Source organism: Mauremys mutica, chromosome 13 (genome assembly GCF_020497125.1).
Source record: "Mauremys mutica isolate MM-2020 ecotype Southern chromosome 13, ASM2049712v1, whole genome shotgun sequence".
NCBI classification, from domain to species: Eukaryota; Metazoa; Chordata; order Testudines; family Geoemydidae; genus Mauremys; species Mauremys mutica.
Window position 1 is genome coordinate 49,085,646 of NC_059084.1, and position 16,116 is coordinate 49,101,761.

Sequence of the window (16,116 nt, forward strand, 5' to 3'; positions counted from 1 at the left end):
AGGGGTGGGGTGGGAAGATGTTTTATAGATAGACAGATAGATAGATGCAGGAATGGATGAACAGAAGGCTCGGTAATCGGAATTGGCCCTATGTTCTCATGTTGTATAGATCATCGTTTATTGATGAGGCCAATATTTATACGAGGTATTTAATGCGTTTCTAAGTCAACTTTGCACAACGATAGACCATCACTGCACAGTGTCTCTAGGACTAGCTGGGTGACTTTCTATAGCTGTGAGGCTTTGTGGTTTGGTTCATCCTGCCTTTTCCTCTCCTTTGGGAAATGGGGACGGTGCGAGGGTGTTTAATGCCTTTTGCACATATAATTTATTTACATGTATAAATATTTCAATCAAATATTTGACGCCGAGGGTCTCCCTAACCGTTTTAGGTCAGGCAGGGACCAAGCCCTGGATCTTTGTCTTATGTGAAACTGATCTAGACTAAATCAGCCCATCAATAACTGAACGATGTGTTTTCTCTTCTGAGTTCCCAGTGCCTGGACTGTCAGCATTAAACCAGCTGGGACTTCCCCTACAGACCACAAAGGGAGGTTTGTGTCTGAGCTCAGACCGCTTCCCCTCCCTGTGTCTCTGGCACAGTAATACCGGGCGGTGTCCTCTGGTTTCAGGCTGTTTATCTGCAAGTAGAAATTGGAGCTGACCTTGGAGACTTTGACTCGTCCGGGGACGCTGGGAGAATAGTGGCTGCTCACTGAAGATTTCCAGTAGCTGACCAGCCCTTGCAGCCCCGTCCCGGGCGCCTGTCTGATCCAACCCATCAATCTGTTATCAGGATTGAACCCGCTCACGGCGCATTTCAGCTGAGTGGATTCTCCGGGCTTCTTCGCTTCCGGGCCAGACTGGGTCAGAACAACCTGGGAACGAACCCCTGGGAAAATGGACATAAAGACTGAACAAGGAGGAACGAGGGAACCAGACACACTAATTCCTTACACTGTAAAATAATAGGTGTGAAACTAAATAAAAGACATGCTACAAGTGGCATTAATATAAAAGCGAAAATAATAACATTGCTCTAGTGTTCCCGGTGCTCTGAATGGGATAAAATACCTTCCAAGGCTGCAAGAATGGCAACGAAATGCAGCCAAAGTCTCATTCCCGGTATTGGAGGGGAAAGTGCTCAGTGGATTGGCTGGTAACTATACAGACACAGGGGGCTGCGGATTGTCTCCCCGGGTGCAGCCTGGGCAGAGAGAGAGAGTGAGGCAGATTTAAACAGGAAACAATAACCGCCATTTGCATATCCCTCTCCTTAAAAGAGATATTCCTTCCTTCAGTCATTTCGAAATTCTTCTGCTGGGCCACAGAAAGTTGTATTCAGACTGCCCCTTCCTGTGTGAATCTGCAGCACCTTGCTGTGACCTTGTCTGATTAAAATACGACCATATAGATCATTGTTGAAACCACTGTTCTAGATGTGAAACAAATCTTGTACAAAGGTTGTGGAGTGAGGTGTCTATGGAAAGGTTATGATTTGCTGCTTATGGTTATGCTGTCTGTATGCATGTATCATTTTTGTATGTGAAGTTATGAATATTGGCTCTATACCTGGATTTCAAATGTTGGCCTGTAGAGTACCACCCACAAGGTAGTTAGCCAGCACATCTTGGAGGGAATGTTCAAATTAAGTGGCTACAAACTGAAACTCTGAACAAAGGACTGAATGACCCATCCAAGCTGTGGATGTGCTCCAGAGACATGACTGAAGCCAGCAGTTTACTCCATCACTGCTACAAGCCTAAACCAAGAACTTTGCCATTACTGTATGTAATTGATTCTTTTAACCAGTTTTAACTCTCAACTTTCTTTCTTTCTTTCTTTGAATAAAGCTTTAGATTTTAGATACTAAAGGATTGGCACCAGCGTGATTTTTTGGATAAGATCTAAATTATATATTGACCTGGGTGTGTGGCTGGTCCTTTGGGATCAGAAGAAACTATTATTTGATGGGACTGCTTGTAAAGAACCACTCATCTCTGAATCCAGTGTTTTTGGTGGTGAATGCCTGAGGAAACTGCCTGTCATAAACAAATAGTTAAGGGTTAATGCCTCTTTTACCTGTAAAGGGTTAAGAAGTTCACCTAGCCTAGCTGACACCTGACCAGAGGAACCAATGGGGGAACAAGATATTTCAAAAGGAAGGAGGGAATTTCCCTTTGTTTCAGTTTCAGCCGGAGTGAAAAAGATCAAGGAACCAGTCTCTTATCAGAGTAGTAAGTTTTAGAAAAGAATAAATAGGTTTATGTTTATTTTCTTTTTGTAACTTGTCTTGGCATTAGGGGAATAATCAAAACTGGGTATTCTTGTGTTTACTAAGGTTTTTGCCCAGGAGAAAATCCTCTGTGTTTTAAATCTGTTGTCTGTGAGATCAGCTTGTATGCTATCTCCCAGAGGTTTTTTTCTTTTACCTTTCTTTTCTTTAATTAAAAGCTTTTTTCCCCCTGTGTTTTAGATTCAAGGGGATTGGATCTGGACTCACCAGGGATTGGTGAGGGGGAAAGGGAGGGAGAATGAGTAATTCTTCCTTGTTTTAAGATCCAAAGGGTTTGGATCAGTGTTCACCAGGGAATTGGTGGAGGAGTCTCTCAAGGCTACACAGTGAAGGGAGTTAGTACTTGGGAGTGGTGGCAGCAAAACCAGATCTAAGCTGGTAATTAAGCTTAGGGCTTCTCATGCAAGTCCCCACATCTATACTCTAAAGTCCAAAGTGGGGGTGAAACCTATGACACTGCCTTTATGTTTACTTGTTAGCCCATGCAGTGAAACGGGAGTTTACTTTTGTGGCTGGTTTTGTATATCTTATAAAAGAATAACCACCAGTTTGGGGATGTTTGCCCTATTTCTCAGCCGTTCATCCTGAATGTGGCATCCTCAGCTGTGACCCACTAAGCACGGTTACAAGCAGAAATCTCTTTCTGTCTATTTATCATAGGTTGGATCCCCGTGGTATCCATATCTGGCACAGTAATGCAGAGCGGTGCGCTCGGATCTGGGGCTGCTCAATGACAAATGCAGCAGGTAGTTGAGTTGTAATAGCGTGGGATTGTTATTGTGTGTGGGGGGGGGGGATTGGCCTGCTATAGATTCTTACCTCTTCTTCCTACATCCCCTGTTTCATGGTGGTTTAAGTAAAGGGTTTGCCCTGGAGCTGAAATGAAATGATAAAAACCCAACTAAATATCTCAGGAATTCTTCTACCACCCCTCGAGGGGCAGCGAGAGTGTGATGGGTGGGAGAGGGGAGGGCAGGGGCACTTTATAGAAGTTTTATCTTTGTATAAACTGCTCACCATTATCTGGCATTTCTGTTAAAAGACCCGAGGGAAATAAAGCAAAGGAGTAATAATTTGGAGGCTGTGGTAACACAAGTGACATCCTGGGACCTTTACGGAGGCAAAAGTTTATCTTGGAAAATTGATAAAACAGCAAGTTAGTGGAAACAGAATCTCATCTTCCTGGAGGTGGAGAAATAAAGGTGTCCAAAAATGGGGAGTCAATGAGAAACTGTGGAGAAGCCAGAGTCTCTGTACAGGGGGAGAGGCATAGCAGGATTTTAGAGAGAGTTGGGTTATTAATTTCCCTGGGCACCTGTGAATATAAGAGACACTATCCGCAGTGTGTGATCCCAGCTCTCTGACTAGAGGTTGAGAGAGGGGGGAGGGGTAGAGTATGATCCATGATGGATCGATCGATCATAGAAGTATAGAAATGTAGGGCTGGAAGGGACCTCCAGAAGCCATTCAGTCCAGCCCCTGCGCTTTGGCACAGGTGCAGCCTGAGGCCAGGGGAGATGAGATAGTGGATCAGGCAGGGAGTCAGATAAGTACAGAAGCTATTTAATAGGCTTCTAAGCAAACATTACACAGCTCTACGGCACTCATCAGGAGTGTTTTGGGGGAGTAACCTCTGCTCATTGATAGTTGTCCTTGTCCGTGTTTTTCTTTATTCTGGTTTCTCCCAGCACACAGAACTTGGGGATTCACATGGGGAATGTTTGGCATTTTCTGGGCTCTATAGAATGTATTGTGAGGCATAGAACAGTTTATGGGACCCAGCGTGTCAGTCCTCCCATCCCAGTCACAAGGTGCCGGCCTCGGGATCTCTGCTGTCTGTGGCACTAGATTTGGCTGAAGAGCCGAGAACATTTTAACCATTCCAAGGGAAAACACTGTTGTCTCTTGTAGGAGTCCAGCTCCCGGACTGTCAGTGTCAAACCAGCTGGGAATTCCCCTGCTGACCGCAACGGGAGGTTTTTGTTTGAGCTCAATGTCATAAACAGACAGTTAAGGGTTAATGCCTCTTTTACCTGTAAAGGGTTAAAAAGTTCACCTAGCCTAGCTGACACCTGGCCAGAGGAACCAACGGGGGAACAAGATTTTTCAAAAGGAAGGAGGGAAGTTTTCTTTGTTCAGAGATCAGAGGGGTAGCCCTGTTAGTCTGGATCTGTAAAAGCAGCAAAGAATCCTGTGGAACCTTATAGACTAAGTGACGTTTTGGAGCATGAGCTTTCGTGGGTGAATACCCACTTCGTCGGATGCATGTAGTGGAAATTTCCAGGGGCTGGTATATATATGCAAGCAAGAAGCAGGCTAGAGATAACGAGGTTAGTTCAATCAGGGAGGATGAGACCTTGTTCTAGCAGTTGAGGTGTGAAAACCAAGGGAGGAGAAACTGGTTTTGTAGTTGGCTAACAATTCACAGTCTTTGTTTATTCCTGAGCTGATGGTGTGAAATTTGCAGATGAACTGGAGCTCAGCAGTTTCTCTTTGAAGTCTGGTCCTGAAGTTTTTTTGCTGCAAGATGGTCACCCTAAGATCTGCTATTGTGTGTTCAGGGAGGTTGAAGTGTTCTCCTACAGGTTTTTGTATATTGCCATTCCTAATGTCTGATTTGTGTCCATTTATCCTTTTCCGTAGAGACTGTCCAGTTTGGCCGATGTACATAGCAGAGGGGCATTGCTGGCATATGATGGCATATATTACATTGGTGGACGTGCAGGTGAATGAACCGGTGATGGTGTGGCTGATCTGCTTAGGTCCTGTGATGGTGTCGCTGGTGTAGATATGTGGGCAAAGTTGGCATCGAGGTTTGTTGCATGGATTGGTTCCTGAGCTAGAGTTACTATGGTGCGGTGTGCAGTTGCTAGTGAGAATATGCTTCAGGTTGGCAGGTTGTCTGTGGGCGAGGACTGGCCTGCCACCCAAGGCCTGCCACCCAAGGCCTGTGAAAGTATGGGATCATTGTCCAGGATGGGTTGGAGGGGTTTTAGCTGGCGACTGTATGTGATGGCCAGTGGAGTCCTGTTGGTTTCTTTCTTGGGTTTGTCTTGCAGTAGGAGGCTTCTGGGTACACGTCTGGCTCTATTAATCTGTTTCCTTATTTCCTTGTGTGGGTACTGTAGTTTTGAGAATGCTTGGTGGAGATTTTGTAGGTGTTGGTCTCTGTCTGTGGGGTTAGAGCAGATACGGTTGTACCTCAGTGCTTGGCTGTAGTGAATGGATCATGTGGTGTGCCCAGGATGGAAGCTGTAGGCATGAAGGTAGGCATAGCGGTAGGTAGGTTTTCGGTATAGGGTGGTGCTTATGTGTTCTTTGTCTGTGAACCAAGCGCTTTCCCGAGCTGCTGCCTGTGGTGCTGGCTCGCACCTCGGGACCCACACGTGCTCCCCTCTGAACACAGCCCCTCTGCAAAGCAGAGACCAGCAGAGACGAGCAGGTGCTGCCCTTGTCACAGGAAAGACACGAGGCGCTGGGTTGCCTGACAATTGGCTTCTCTCCCTCTCCTGTGCGGGCACATCCACACGCATACAAGATCTGCCAGGGGCACGTGCTTTGCAGGGCTGCATGGAAAGGCGCAGGGCTGGAGCCTGGGGGGCGGGGGCCGCCCCCCCCCCCCCCCCGAGCAGTCAATGGGAGTTTTGCCCCAGGAAGGGTTGCAGAGGGAGGACTCCACCATCGCACTTCCAGCCTTGCTCCTTCCCCGAGCTCCCGACGGGCGCTGAGACCCCGCACAACGCGAGCCCGGTGAGAGCTCCCCCTTGTCGGGGTGTAGCTGACAGTGCGGGGACACAATGGGTGTATAGATCCTGTCCAGACATTCTTATAAACTCCTGGGGTAGGAATCGACAGCGGATTGGCGGGGATCCGGATCCGGATCAGTTCAGTGGCAGGGCAGGGTCCTTGCTGACAATGTTCCCGCAGAGCTGGCACCTTCCTGCTCACGGAGGGGATCCAAGCTCAGGAATGGGCCTGTGGTTCCGCTCAGCGCATCAGGGACCACTGGGCTGTTGCACTTCGCAGCCGCATCTTCATTGCGGTGCTAGATCAGGGGAAAGAGCGGGAAAGGCCCCGCTAATGCAGGGTTTTGTCCTCCCCTGTCCATCCAGCAGGGCAGAGTCCAGGGAAGGCAGGTTGTGTGGTTGGATGTGGTCTATGGGGGTTTTAAGAGCGGGTCACTTGGTCCTGCAAACAGTCGCCCTGTTAATCGCTATGGAAGCGGTGTGCGAAGCAACCGCAGCTCACCCAGCGGGGATGTCACCGTGTGGAAGAGCTGATTGGAGGTCAAAGGAGAGAAAACTCGGTCTCCGCCTGCGGCAGGCTGCTGTTTACACCTGTTGGGACTCCCCCGGCCAGGCGTGCTCAGGAACCCAATCCGACAGTGTCCTGCAGGGATCGACAGGGATCTGTGCTGACTTCTCTCTCATGAGAGCAGGATCCGGGCCTCGGGTGGCGGAGATAGTCCCAAACCCATGTCACACGTACTAGGTGTAGCTGAGAAACACCTTTGGGGGCAGCTCCTCAGATGGTGGGAATGGTCGGAGCTGAAGTCAATGTCAATTCACACCAGCTGAGGATCGGCCGCTGCTTTTCTCTGGTCTTTCTTCAGAGTGATCAGAGCTGCAAAGGGGGGAAGGAGGTTCCCAAACCCAAGCGCCTTTAAGTGCAGCCCTGCTAGCAAAGGAGCCTCCAGTAACTCGTGCGGATTATTGTCTGGCTGCGGTAAAACAACAAACAGAAAAACATCCCCAGCGGTGAGTGTAATTCACAGCTGCTTGGATGCAAACCCCGCTAGTGCTGGGGAAAAGGAGAGAGATTTGGGAGCTGAACTGTCCGGGTGAGGTTTTTTTCATGGCTCTGGGACAGACTGAGTGGTGCCCCCAGACCTCGTTGTCCTAATCCCTCCACCCTCCCCCACACACACTCTTCCCTTTTGATCTGTGAGATATTTCCCGACCCCAGACATGTGAGGCATTCGCTGCAGGAGCAGGTCACTGGAAGGAGGGTGCTGATGGGAAAGTGAGGACCTGGGGGTCAGGGGACGTTCCTTCCAATTAAGGTAAAAGGGAAAGACACCAGGAGCCTTTTACTGAAAGGAGGGAGAAGCAGGGGAAAGAAACACTGGTGGGTTTTAGACTTTAAGGAGTGAAACTCTCTGATCTCGCTTCCAGTCTGGGTGGGAAGTGAAGTTCTGCGCTGAAAGAAGAGCAAATGCAAAAGAGATTCCCCTTTAACAAGACAAGTTGCCCCCAATAAACCAAGTGACGAATACAAGCCCCATCTTTCTTTTGAGTCCAAGAGATGCCCTTGGAATGAGGTTACAGAGCCATCAGCAGCCATTGCTGAACAGAGTGGAAAACAACGCAAATTAGGTGATGTGCAAACATGTGTAAAAGCCAAAGAAAAAGGGTGTGTGTGCTCAAAAATTGTTTTGCTTGGGGCGACAAAAAACCTAGAGCCGGCCCTGCTTCTCTGCCATCCTATCCTGTGTTCGGTAGAGATTTATGTATTTATAGCACAATCACTATATGCACTGTAGGGGATTTTATGGAGCTTACGTTACATTTCTGATCCTTGGTGCCACCTGAGTTATTGTTAATTATTGTACCCTGCTGTCATTCTGAGCCACTCAGAGACCCCTCTTCCACTTCCTCAATTTCCTGTTCTTTGTTTCCTGGGTATTAGTAGAGCATCCGATCTGAACACCATCTGTTATTATTTTGTTACTATTATTATCATCAACATCTTCATCCTCCTCAGCAGCTCGATTCAAATAAGTGCTCCTGAAAACTTTCCAGGTCAACCTCATTTTCCATATTTCTCTTTCCCATCCGGTGGGGAAGGACTGGATTTGTTTGTGTGTTTCCCCGAAAAGCCCTTGGAAGATCCAGAATACTTCATTTTGATGGACAAGCGCTGGCAGCACTTTTGTAAATGTTGCCATCAGGGCGTTGGTGCGTGTCACTAGGCTCACGTTCCTCCTGTTCGTGATATCACCTTGGTCCAAATATACATAAAAAGTTCGCTCAGATTCTTTCCCGCCTCCCCTTTGCATTTTCTTTCCATTTACATGGAGTGTTATGGGGAAGGGGGAGAGGAGAATCTCAGCTCTTTCCGTTCAAATTGTGAAAATTAAGTGGTCAGAATCCGCTTCCCCTTTTTGTGCCAGACCCTGCTCTGCTCTGTGTCACTGTGTCTCTCTGGCGCAGTAATAGGTGGCGGTGTCAGCAGCTGTCAGCGAGCGGAGCTGCAGGGAGAACTGGTTCTTGGAAGTGTCTTGTGTGATGGTCGTTCGACTCTGCAGAGCGCTGGCGTAGTTAGTGTACCACTGACTCGGTCTGTAGTAAATGCGTCCCACCCATTCCAGCCCTTTCCCCGCAGGCTGCCGGATCCAGTCCCAGGTGACGCTGGCGCTAGAAACCGAGTCTCCGGAGATGGTACAAGTGAGTGTCAGGGACTCCCCGGGTTTCACCGCTCCCGGGCCCGTTTCCTTCAGCTGCACTTGGGAGAGGACCCCTGGGAAGGAAACACAGAAATGAACAAGTGAGCCAGGCCCCTGTCCCCTGGGAGCGGGGACCACGTGAAAATAAAACACCCCGAGACCGCACCTAAGGGACTGAGGCGCCCAACTGCCACTAAATTCCATTGGGATATGAGCACCTAATTCCCTTGGTCTCATTTGAACAGCGCCTCTTCTGCAGTCACTGCAGCAAGGAACCCTCCTGACCCCCAATAGACACGTACCTAAAGGGGCCACTAGCATGAACAGGAAAATCCGCAGCAGGTTCATCTTAAGTGAAGGTGCAAACTGTCTCCAGCAGCCAGGCCCGGGCAGTTCTGTGTCTGGGGGGAGTATGAGGCTGCTCCAATCAGGGGTTTGTATTTAAACAGGAACCCTCCGGGGCAAGGATTTGCATGCGAGTTTCACAAGGCGACTATAAGCGATGACCGGGTGTGGGCTCTGTCAGCACATGAGGATCTCTCCCTGGGGTGCGTGTCCCCCTAAGACAGTGAGTTCAGCTCAGAAAATTATGAAGCCTCCTAAGGCGTATGGACGCCCCAACTCAATTTAAATAAACAGCATGTGGTCGTTTAAGACTCGTAAAGGTGTGTGAGATTCTCAGCCACATATAAGCGCAGGACAGCGCCTTCTTAGCACCGGAGGGATGTTTGGGAACGGGAAATGTAACCTCCTCTCTTGTGGCTTTGGCGGGGATTTCAATAGAGCCCCAGGGAATTGGGAAATTGAGGGTTTAACTCCATTACAGTATCTCTGATATCCTACCCCGTGCTCGGTAGAGATTAATGATAGTGCTGGGGGCAGCACTGCATTTACGGTACAGGCACAGCTACATTCCCAGTGAATAGCGGCTTTGTTGAAATCAGTTCAGTTCAGTGGAAGTCTTTGGGCTGATCAGGGCCGGCTCTACTGTTTTTGCCGCCCCTAGCAGCGCGCCGAATTGACACCAGATGGCGGGGGCAGTCCGTGTGCCCTTAATGCGGCTCGCGCGTTTCCCCGGCGGTGGCAATTCGGAGGCAGCTTCTTTCTTCAGCCGGAAGACAGAAGCTGCGCCCCTGCCGCCCAATTGCTGCCCCCGCTGAAACTCGCCTGCCGCCCTACGGGCATGCGGCCTGCCCCCCCTCCCGCAGCAACTCGGGGCGCTGCTTGGGGGCAAAAACACAGGGACTGCCGCCCCTTGCAGATTGCCGCCCCAAGCACCGGCTTGGGATGCTGGTGTCTGGAGCTGGCCCTGCGCACAGTAATACCGGGCGGTGCCCTCCGCTTCCAGGCCGGTCATGTGCAGGTAGAAATTGGAGCTGTCCTTGGAGGCTGTGAATCGCCCCTGGATTGCCGGGGAGTAGCTGTTGTCAGACGATGTATAATAGTAGATCAGCCACTCCAGCCCCTTTCCCGGAGCCCGTCGGACCCAGTTCATATAACAGCTGCTGAGACCAAAGCCGCTCACGGGCACAGGTCAGTTTGGTGGATTCTCCGGGCTGGACTGGGTGAGAACTAGCTGTGCCCGGGCCCCTGGAGACAAACAAAGCGGGTTGATACAGGAAATGTTTAAAAGGAACAGTGACATTAAATAGATACAATCGACGGAAGGAGACAGACAGCTTGGCAGATATTGGTCTAATACATCCCTAGCGTGACTCCATTGGCCTTCCCACGCAGGATGTTGGAGAGGGGATTTTTTCTAACGCACTCACATCATTTAGGAGCACGAGCACTATTGACTTTCTGAGTGTTCCTGGGGAACTTGGGAACTTCTGAAAAGCCCCCTCAGCCCGAGAACTGCAGAGATACCGAGAATGGGCGGGTGAACAGACAAACAAACGCACATGAGAGTCCAGCCAGGAAAATGCGGAGTCTCAGCGGACCCAGCCTGGTGATGGGAGGGGAGCGCAGCCCGGTAAATCCCTGAGCCAAATGCGGGGCCTGTGGCTGGGACGCCCGAGTCAGTGCGTAAATAGGGGCTTGGCTGTGCCAGCTTTGCATAATCTGGGGAGAGCCGGGCGGGTTGGAAATAAACGGTGCCAAATTCAGCAAGGGGCGCAGGCCCGATGAGAGATTGAGGGCGGGGGGGGGGGCGGTGACCTGATAGGGAACAGCAGAGACCAGAACCCTCAGCCAAAGAACGGGACTATGTGAAAACAGAACCAGAACCATCCCCTGACACTAGTCTTTGGACATGACCTACAGGCAATCTGAAAGCGATGCTTCCTTACTGCGTGTTCTTGGCAATTTGGCCAAACCTCACCCCACAGCTGTTTCCAACAGGCACCTCCTGCCCAAGACAGGAGTTTCGAAAAAGAAAGCTGGAACCATTTGGGAGCCTTTGAAAATCCCACACTAAAATGGTTTGGTCTTGTCTCTGAACAGAGTCCTAACGGCTGTATTCAGGGTGAACCACCAGGTGTATAGGAACGGCCCGAAATTACCCAGGAAATAAAACAAACTCATCTTTAACTCTTCTCCAGCTTGTGCTTATGCATTAAAGAGCAAACAGAGGCAATGCGCTCATGGAGCACCCTTCAGCCTTCTCCAGGTATCTGCAGAGAGTGACAAAATTATGGTGTGAAAAATTCTAGGGCGGGTCCACCACGACTCTAAAGAACATAAGAACAGCCAGACTGGGTCAGACCAAAGGCCCATCTAGCCCAGTGTCCTGTCTACCTGCAATGGCCAATGCCAGGTGCCCCAGAGGGAATGAACAGAACAGGGAGTCACCCAGTGATCCACCCCCTGTCAGCCATTCCCAGCTTCTGTCAAACAGACTCTTTAAATAATGTCTCTGGCATTTCTTCCTCTTAGTTCATGTTTAGGAGGTGGGTTGAAGGGCAGAAAGCTAATTATTCATAGTAATTGAGGTGGATTCTATTTCTCCATTGCTGTCCGCTAAATAAGCTACTCTCTGTTCTGTCAACATAGTGAGTCTTTAATTACCAATGTGCATTTTTAGAGGACGGAAGCCCTGATTAAGGGCTGGAGACTTTACAATCTATGGATCTGTGTTTAAACTGCTCTGCCCTGTCAGTGCCTGCTGCTCTCTGCTGGCGCTGAAAATGTTTGGATTCGAGGAGGAGGTTTTTGTATTCACTGCAGTTGATTTCTGATCGCTGTCTCTCTCGCACAGTAATACCGGCCGGTGTCTTCCGCTTTCAGGCTGGTCATTTGCAGATACACCAGGCTGTTGGAGTCGTCTCTGGAGATGGTGAATCGCCCTTTAACGGCATCACTGTAAAATGTGCTGTGGCTATTAGCAGGGTTGTATATCCATGAGGCCCACTCCAGGTCCTTCCCGGGCGCCTGGCGGACCCAGCTCATATGGTAGCTGGTGAAGGTGAACCCGGAGGCTTTGCAGGAGAGGCGGAGAGATTCCCCGGGCTTCTGAATTCCACCTCCGGACTCCACCAGAAGAACCTGGGACCGGACATCTGGGGGGAAAAGAAGAACAAAAAGCTCCGTTAGATTCACCTTAGTACAAGACCTCAGCCAAAGCTCACAGAAGCCGTTGGAAAGATTCACTTCACTGCGCTTTGGGTTGGGGCAAAGAATGTCCAACCTTCCCCGGAGTCTCCCACTAAAGTTGGGGGCGGGCGGGGGGGGGGGGGGAGAGAATTACCTGCAAGGGCTGCTAGAATCAAGAGAAGATTCAACCACGATATCATGTTGCTGACGCGGGAAGGGTTTCTGACGGTAACTGCAAAGACACCAAGACCTTGGCCTGATCCCTTTTCATTCTCTGTCGTCCAGGAGAACACAGGATTTATGCAGGACACTGAATTTGCATCACCTCCTCTTGAAAAAAACACCACACCAGAAACCACAACCCTCGTTAAACTGAGGCCTTCCGGAGTCGAGTTCATAGCAAAAAAAGCTACTTGGCTGGAGAGGAGGAGCTAGAGTCTCTCTTGTAGGATCACTCCTTCAGTGATCTCTACAAGAATGCTCGGCAGGGGCGGCTCCAGGCCCCAGCACGCCAAGCGGGGCAGCATGCTGCGGGGGGCGCTGTGCCGGTCCCCAGGAGGGCGGCAGGCAGCTCCGGCGGACCTCCCGCAGGGTCCGCTGGTCCCGCGCGGGTTCGGTGGAGCATCCGCAGGCACGCCTGTGGGTGGTCCACCGGAGCCGCAGGACCGGCGAGTGGCAGAGCGCCCCCCGCAGCGTGCCTTGGGGCGGGGAAATGGCTAGAGCCGCCCCTGATGCTCGGGACCTCTCAGAGACAAAATGCACCATTGATTGTTCACCTGCTGCTGAATTCTGTCTCTTCTTAGTTTGTGAGTCCTGGCCACTGTGTGTCCTAGTGCATAGAGCATTAGACTGGGCCATGGAAAACAGGGTATTCATTCCTTGGTCTGCTGGGTTGCCTTGGATAAGTCATTTCTCTCCGTAAAATTGGAATAACCTTTTAGGTTCACCTAACCTTCCTTTGTGAAGAGCTCTGACATCCCCTGCTTAAAATCGCTTTTATAAAATGCTAGGGGTTGGTGTTATTACTAATGTCTGAAAATGTCCTTTCTTCTTCTATGAGAAGGAAGAGGCAAGCATTTGAAACCAGGGGCGCTGGAACAATTTTTATAGTGGGGGTGCTGAAACACTGAACCAGACTGTAAACTCTGTATATAAAGGAATCACCTTCAAGCCAGCACCCCAAGGTCCAGCACCTATGTTTGAAATTCTGCCTTGCAATGCTGGACTACAAGATAGAATTATTATTAGATTGGCACCTGAAAATGAAAGGTTGGGTGTGGATCCCCGCCTAGCCTGCTTTGAATGTTTTAGCCCAGAAGCCGAATAACTGAATTCTGCTAGGTCATACAGTAAAAATGGACAGTCAGTACCCTAAAAGAATCTATCTGTGGGTTAGGGTTATAACCCTGCAGGGGTTTGTAGGCCTGTGCCACTGTAACTGAGAGTACAGTACTTGCACTGCTTTGAGCGGGGCTAATGGTATGAATGAAACAGTTCAGTTGCATAGTAGTGTTGTATCACTCTTCTTCCTCTTAGTATTACCGTTCATATTATTTTCAATACCCACTAAAAATAGGCAATAATACAGAGAAAAATGTCAAACTAAAGTTTCTATGGAAATGCTGGATAAAATAATAGTAGTAATGTGGCTGCTTGTGCTTTCACTCTATTACTTTTTTATATCTCGTAGCATAACCGGTGTAATGAAAAATCGGAGGCACATAGAGGATTATACTTTTTTATAGGAGCTCCTAGATATATTGGATACGTATGTTACTGCGGCTTTTTCTTTTGGGGGAGACAGACATATATTTGATCACCTGGAAGGAATACAATTTGTGTGCACATGTATTTTGAACACAGTTAAATTCCTTATAATATTATTTTAAGAGGAGATTTTCTCCGAATTAAGATGCCCACATCTCTCAAAGAACTCAGTGGGAACAGAGTCACTGATTTATTGCTGGAGTCACTAATTCGTTCCCCTTCCATTGCAAATTGTAGATGACCACACATGGGAAAAGGCCACGAAGAATGAGGTCTAGAGTCCCCGCGGTGTTACCAGTGTCATGGTAGCCAGAACCTCTCTGCACTGTGGAAAACCCGCTTCCCCTTTTCCTATCGGTTCTTGCTTTGCTCTGTGTCACTGTGTCTCTCCCGGAGCAGTAATAGGTGGCGGTGTCCGCAGCTGTCAGCGAGCGGAGCTGCAGGGAGAACTGGTTCTTGGTGGTGTCTTGTGAGATGGTCACTCGGCTCTGCAGAGAGCCGGGGTACTCAGTGTTCCACCGGCCAGACCTGTACCATGTGCACCCCATCCATTCCGGCCGCTTCCCCGCGGGCTGCCGGAACCAGTCCCAGGTGGCGCTGGTGCTAGAAACGGAGTCTCCGGAGATGGTACAAGTGAGTGTCTGGGACTCCCCGGGTTTCACCGCTCCCGGGCCCGTTTCCTTCAGCTGCACTTGGGAGAGGACACCTGGGAAGGAAACACAGAAATGAATCAGTGAGCCAGGCCCCTGTCCCCAGGGAGCGGGGAACATGTGAAAATTAAACACCCTGAGAAGGCGACTAAGGGAGTGAAACACTCGACTGCCACTGAATTGCATTGGGATCCGGGCATCTCATTCCCTTAGGCTGCCTTGAACATCTCGTCTGCAGGCGATGCAGCAAGAAACCCTCCTGACCCCCCACTATGCACGTACCTGAAGGAGCCACCAGCATGAACAGGAAAATCAGCGGCAGGTTCATCTTAAGTGAAGGTGCAAACGGTTCCCAGCAGCCAGGCCCGGGCAGTTCTGTGGCTGGGGGCAGACTGAGGCTCCTCCAATCAGGGGTCTGTATTTAAAGTGGAGCCCTCCGTACAGGGATTTGCATGGCGGGTTCCTAGAATTAATATAAAAGATGACAGGGTGTGAGCTCTGTCTACACATGCGGGAATCTCTCCTTGGAACGCGTCCTACCCCCGAGACAGTGAGTTCAGCTCAGCGAAATGCGAAACCGCCCAAAGTATTTGGATGCCCAAACTCAGTTTAAATAAATTGGATTTGGTCATTTAACACTCTTAAAGGACTTTGAAATTCTCAGTCAAATGTAAGTGCAGGACAGCGTCTTCTTTGGAATGAGGAAATATCTGGAGAAGAGAAATTATACCCCTTCTCCTGTTCTTTTGGTTGGGATTTCAAAAGAGCCTCAGGGAATTAAGAACCCAAATGGCATCGAAATTCAGTAGGATCTGGGCCTTTAACTCTCTCGCCCCATCTCTTAAATCCTATCCCGTGTTCTGCAGATATTTATCATATTGGGTAGCAAACGCACTGCATTTAGTGTGCAGTCAGAGATACATTTATAGCGAATAAGGGTTTATTACATTGCATTGAGTTAAATGAGAGTCTTTTGGCTATTAAACGTGCTCTGGGTGAGTTTAGTTAGTGGGTTTATGTCTGCTGCCCTCAGAAGACAGTAACTGAGAATATCCCTTCCCCCCTCCCCGTCGATGTCCGTATCCCATGTGCTCTCTGCCAGGACCCCTTGAGGAAATGACCCAGGCTCATAATCTGGATAATATCTGCGTGGTGAATGTTTATTTTTGGAAAACTCTTTGCAAGAAAGTATTTTCGAGCATAAATTACATTTCTGATCCTTGGTGCCACTTGAGTCATTAATATAGCAGCAGAAAGTGCATTGTGCAATTCATATCACAAATACTATCTATCTATCTATCTATCCCCATCCACCCCCTCAATCTATCTATCTATCCAGGCAAGTGGGTAATGAAGTTTTACAGTGACATGTGATCATGTCACCTGAACTGGAATCCACCTTTAACCTGGTGCTTTTCCGTTTA

At 49.3% G+C, this 16,116-nt stretch overlaps 2 gene segments (V, D, J or C); both read right to left on the reverse strand.

Moving 5' to 3' along the window:
• Positions 1-11,900: 11,900 nt before the first annotated feature.
• On the reverse strand, positions 11,901-12,546 carry LOC123347566. The segment is given in 2 exon segments: positions 11,901-12,241; positions 12,430-12,546. Coding segments are annotated over 2 exon segments (387 nt in total).
• Positions 12,547-14,224: 1,678 nt separating this feature from the next.
• On the reverse strand, positions 14,225-15,020 carry LOC123347567. The segment is given in 2 exon segments: positions 14,225-14,748; positions 14,975-15,020. Coding segments are annotated over 2 exon segments (570 nt in total).
• Between the last annotated feature and the right edge of the window lie 1,096 nt (positions 15,021-16,116).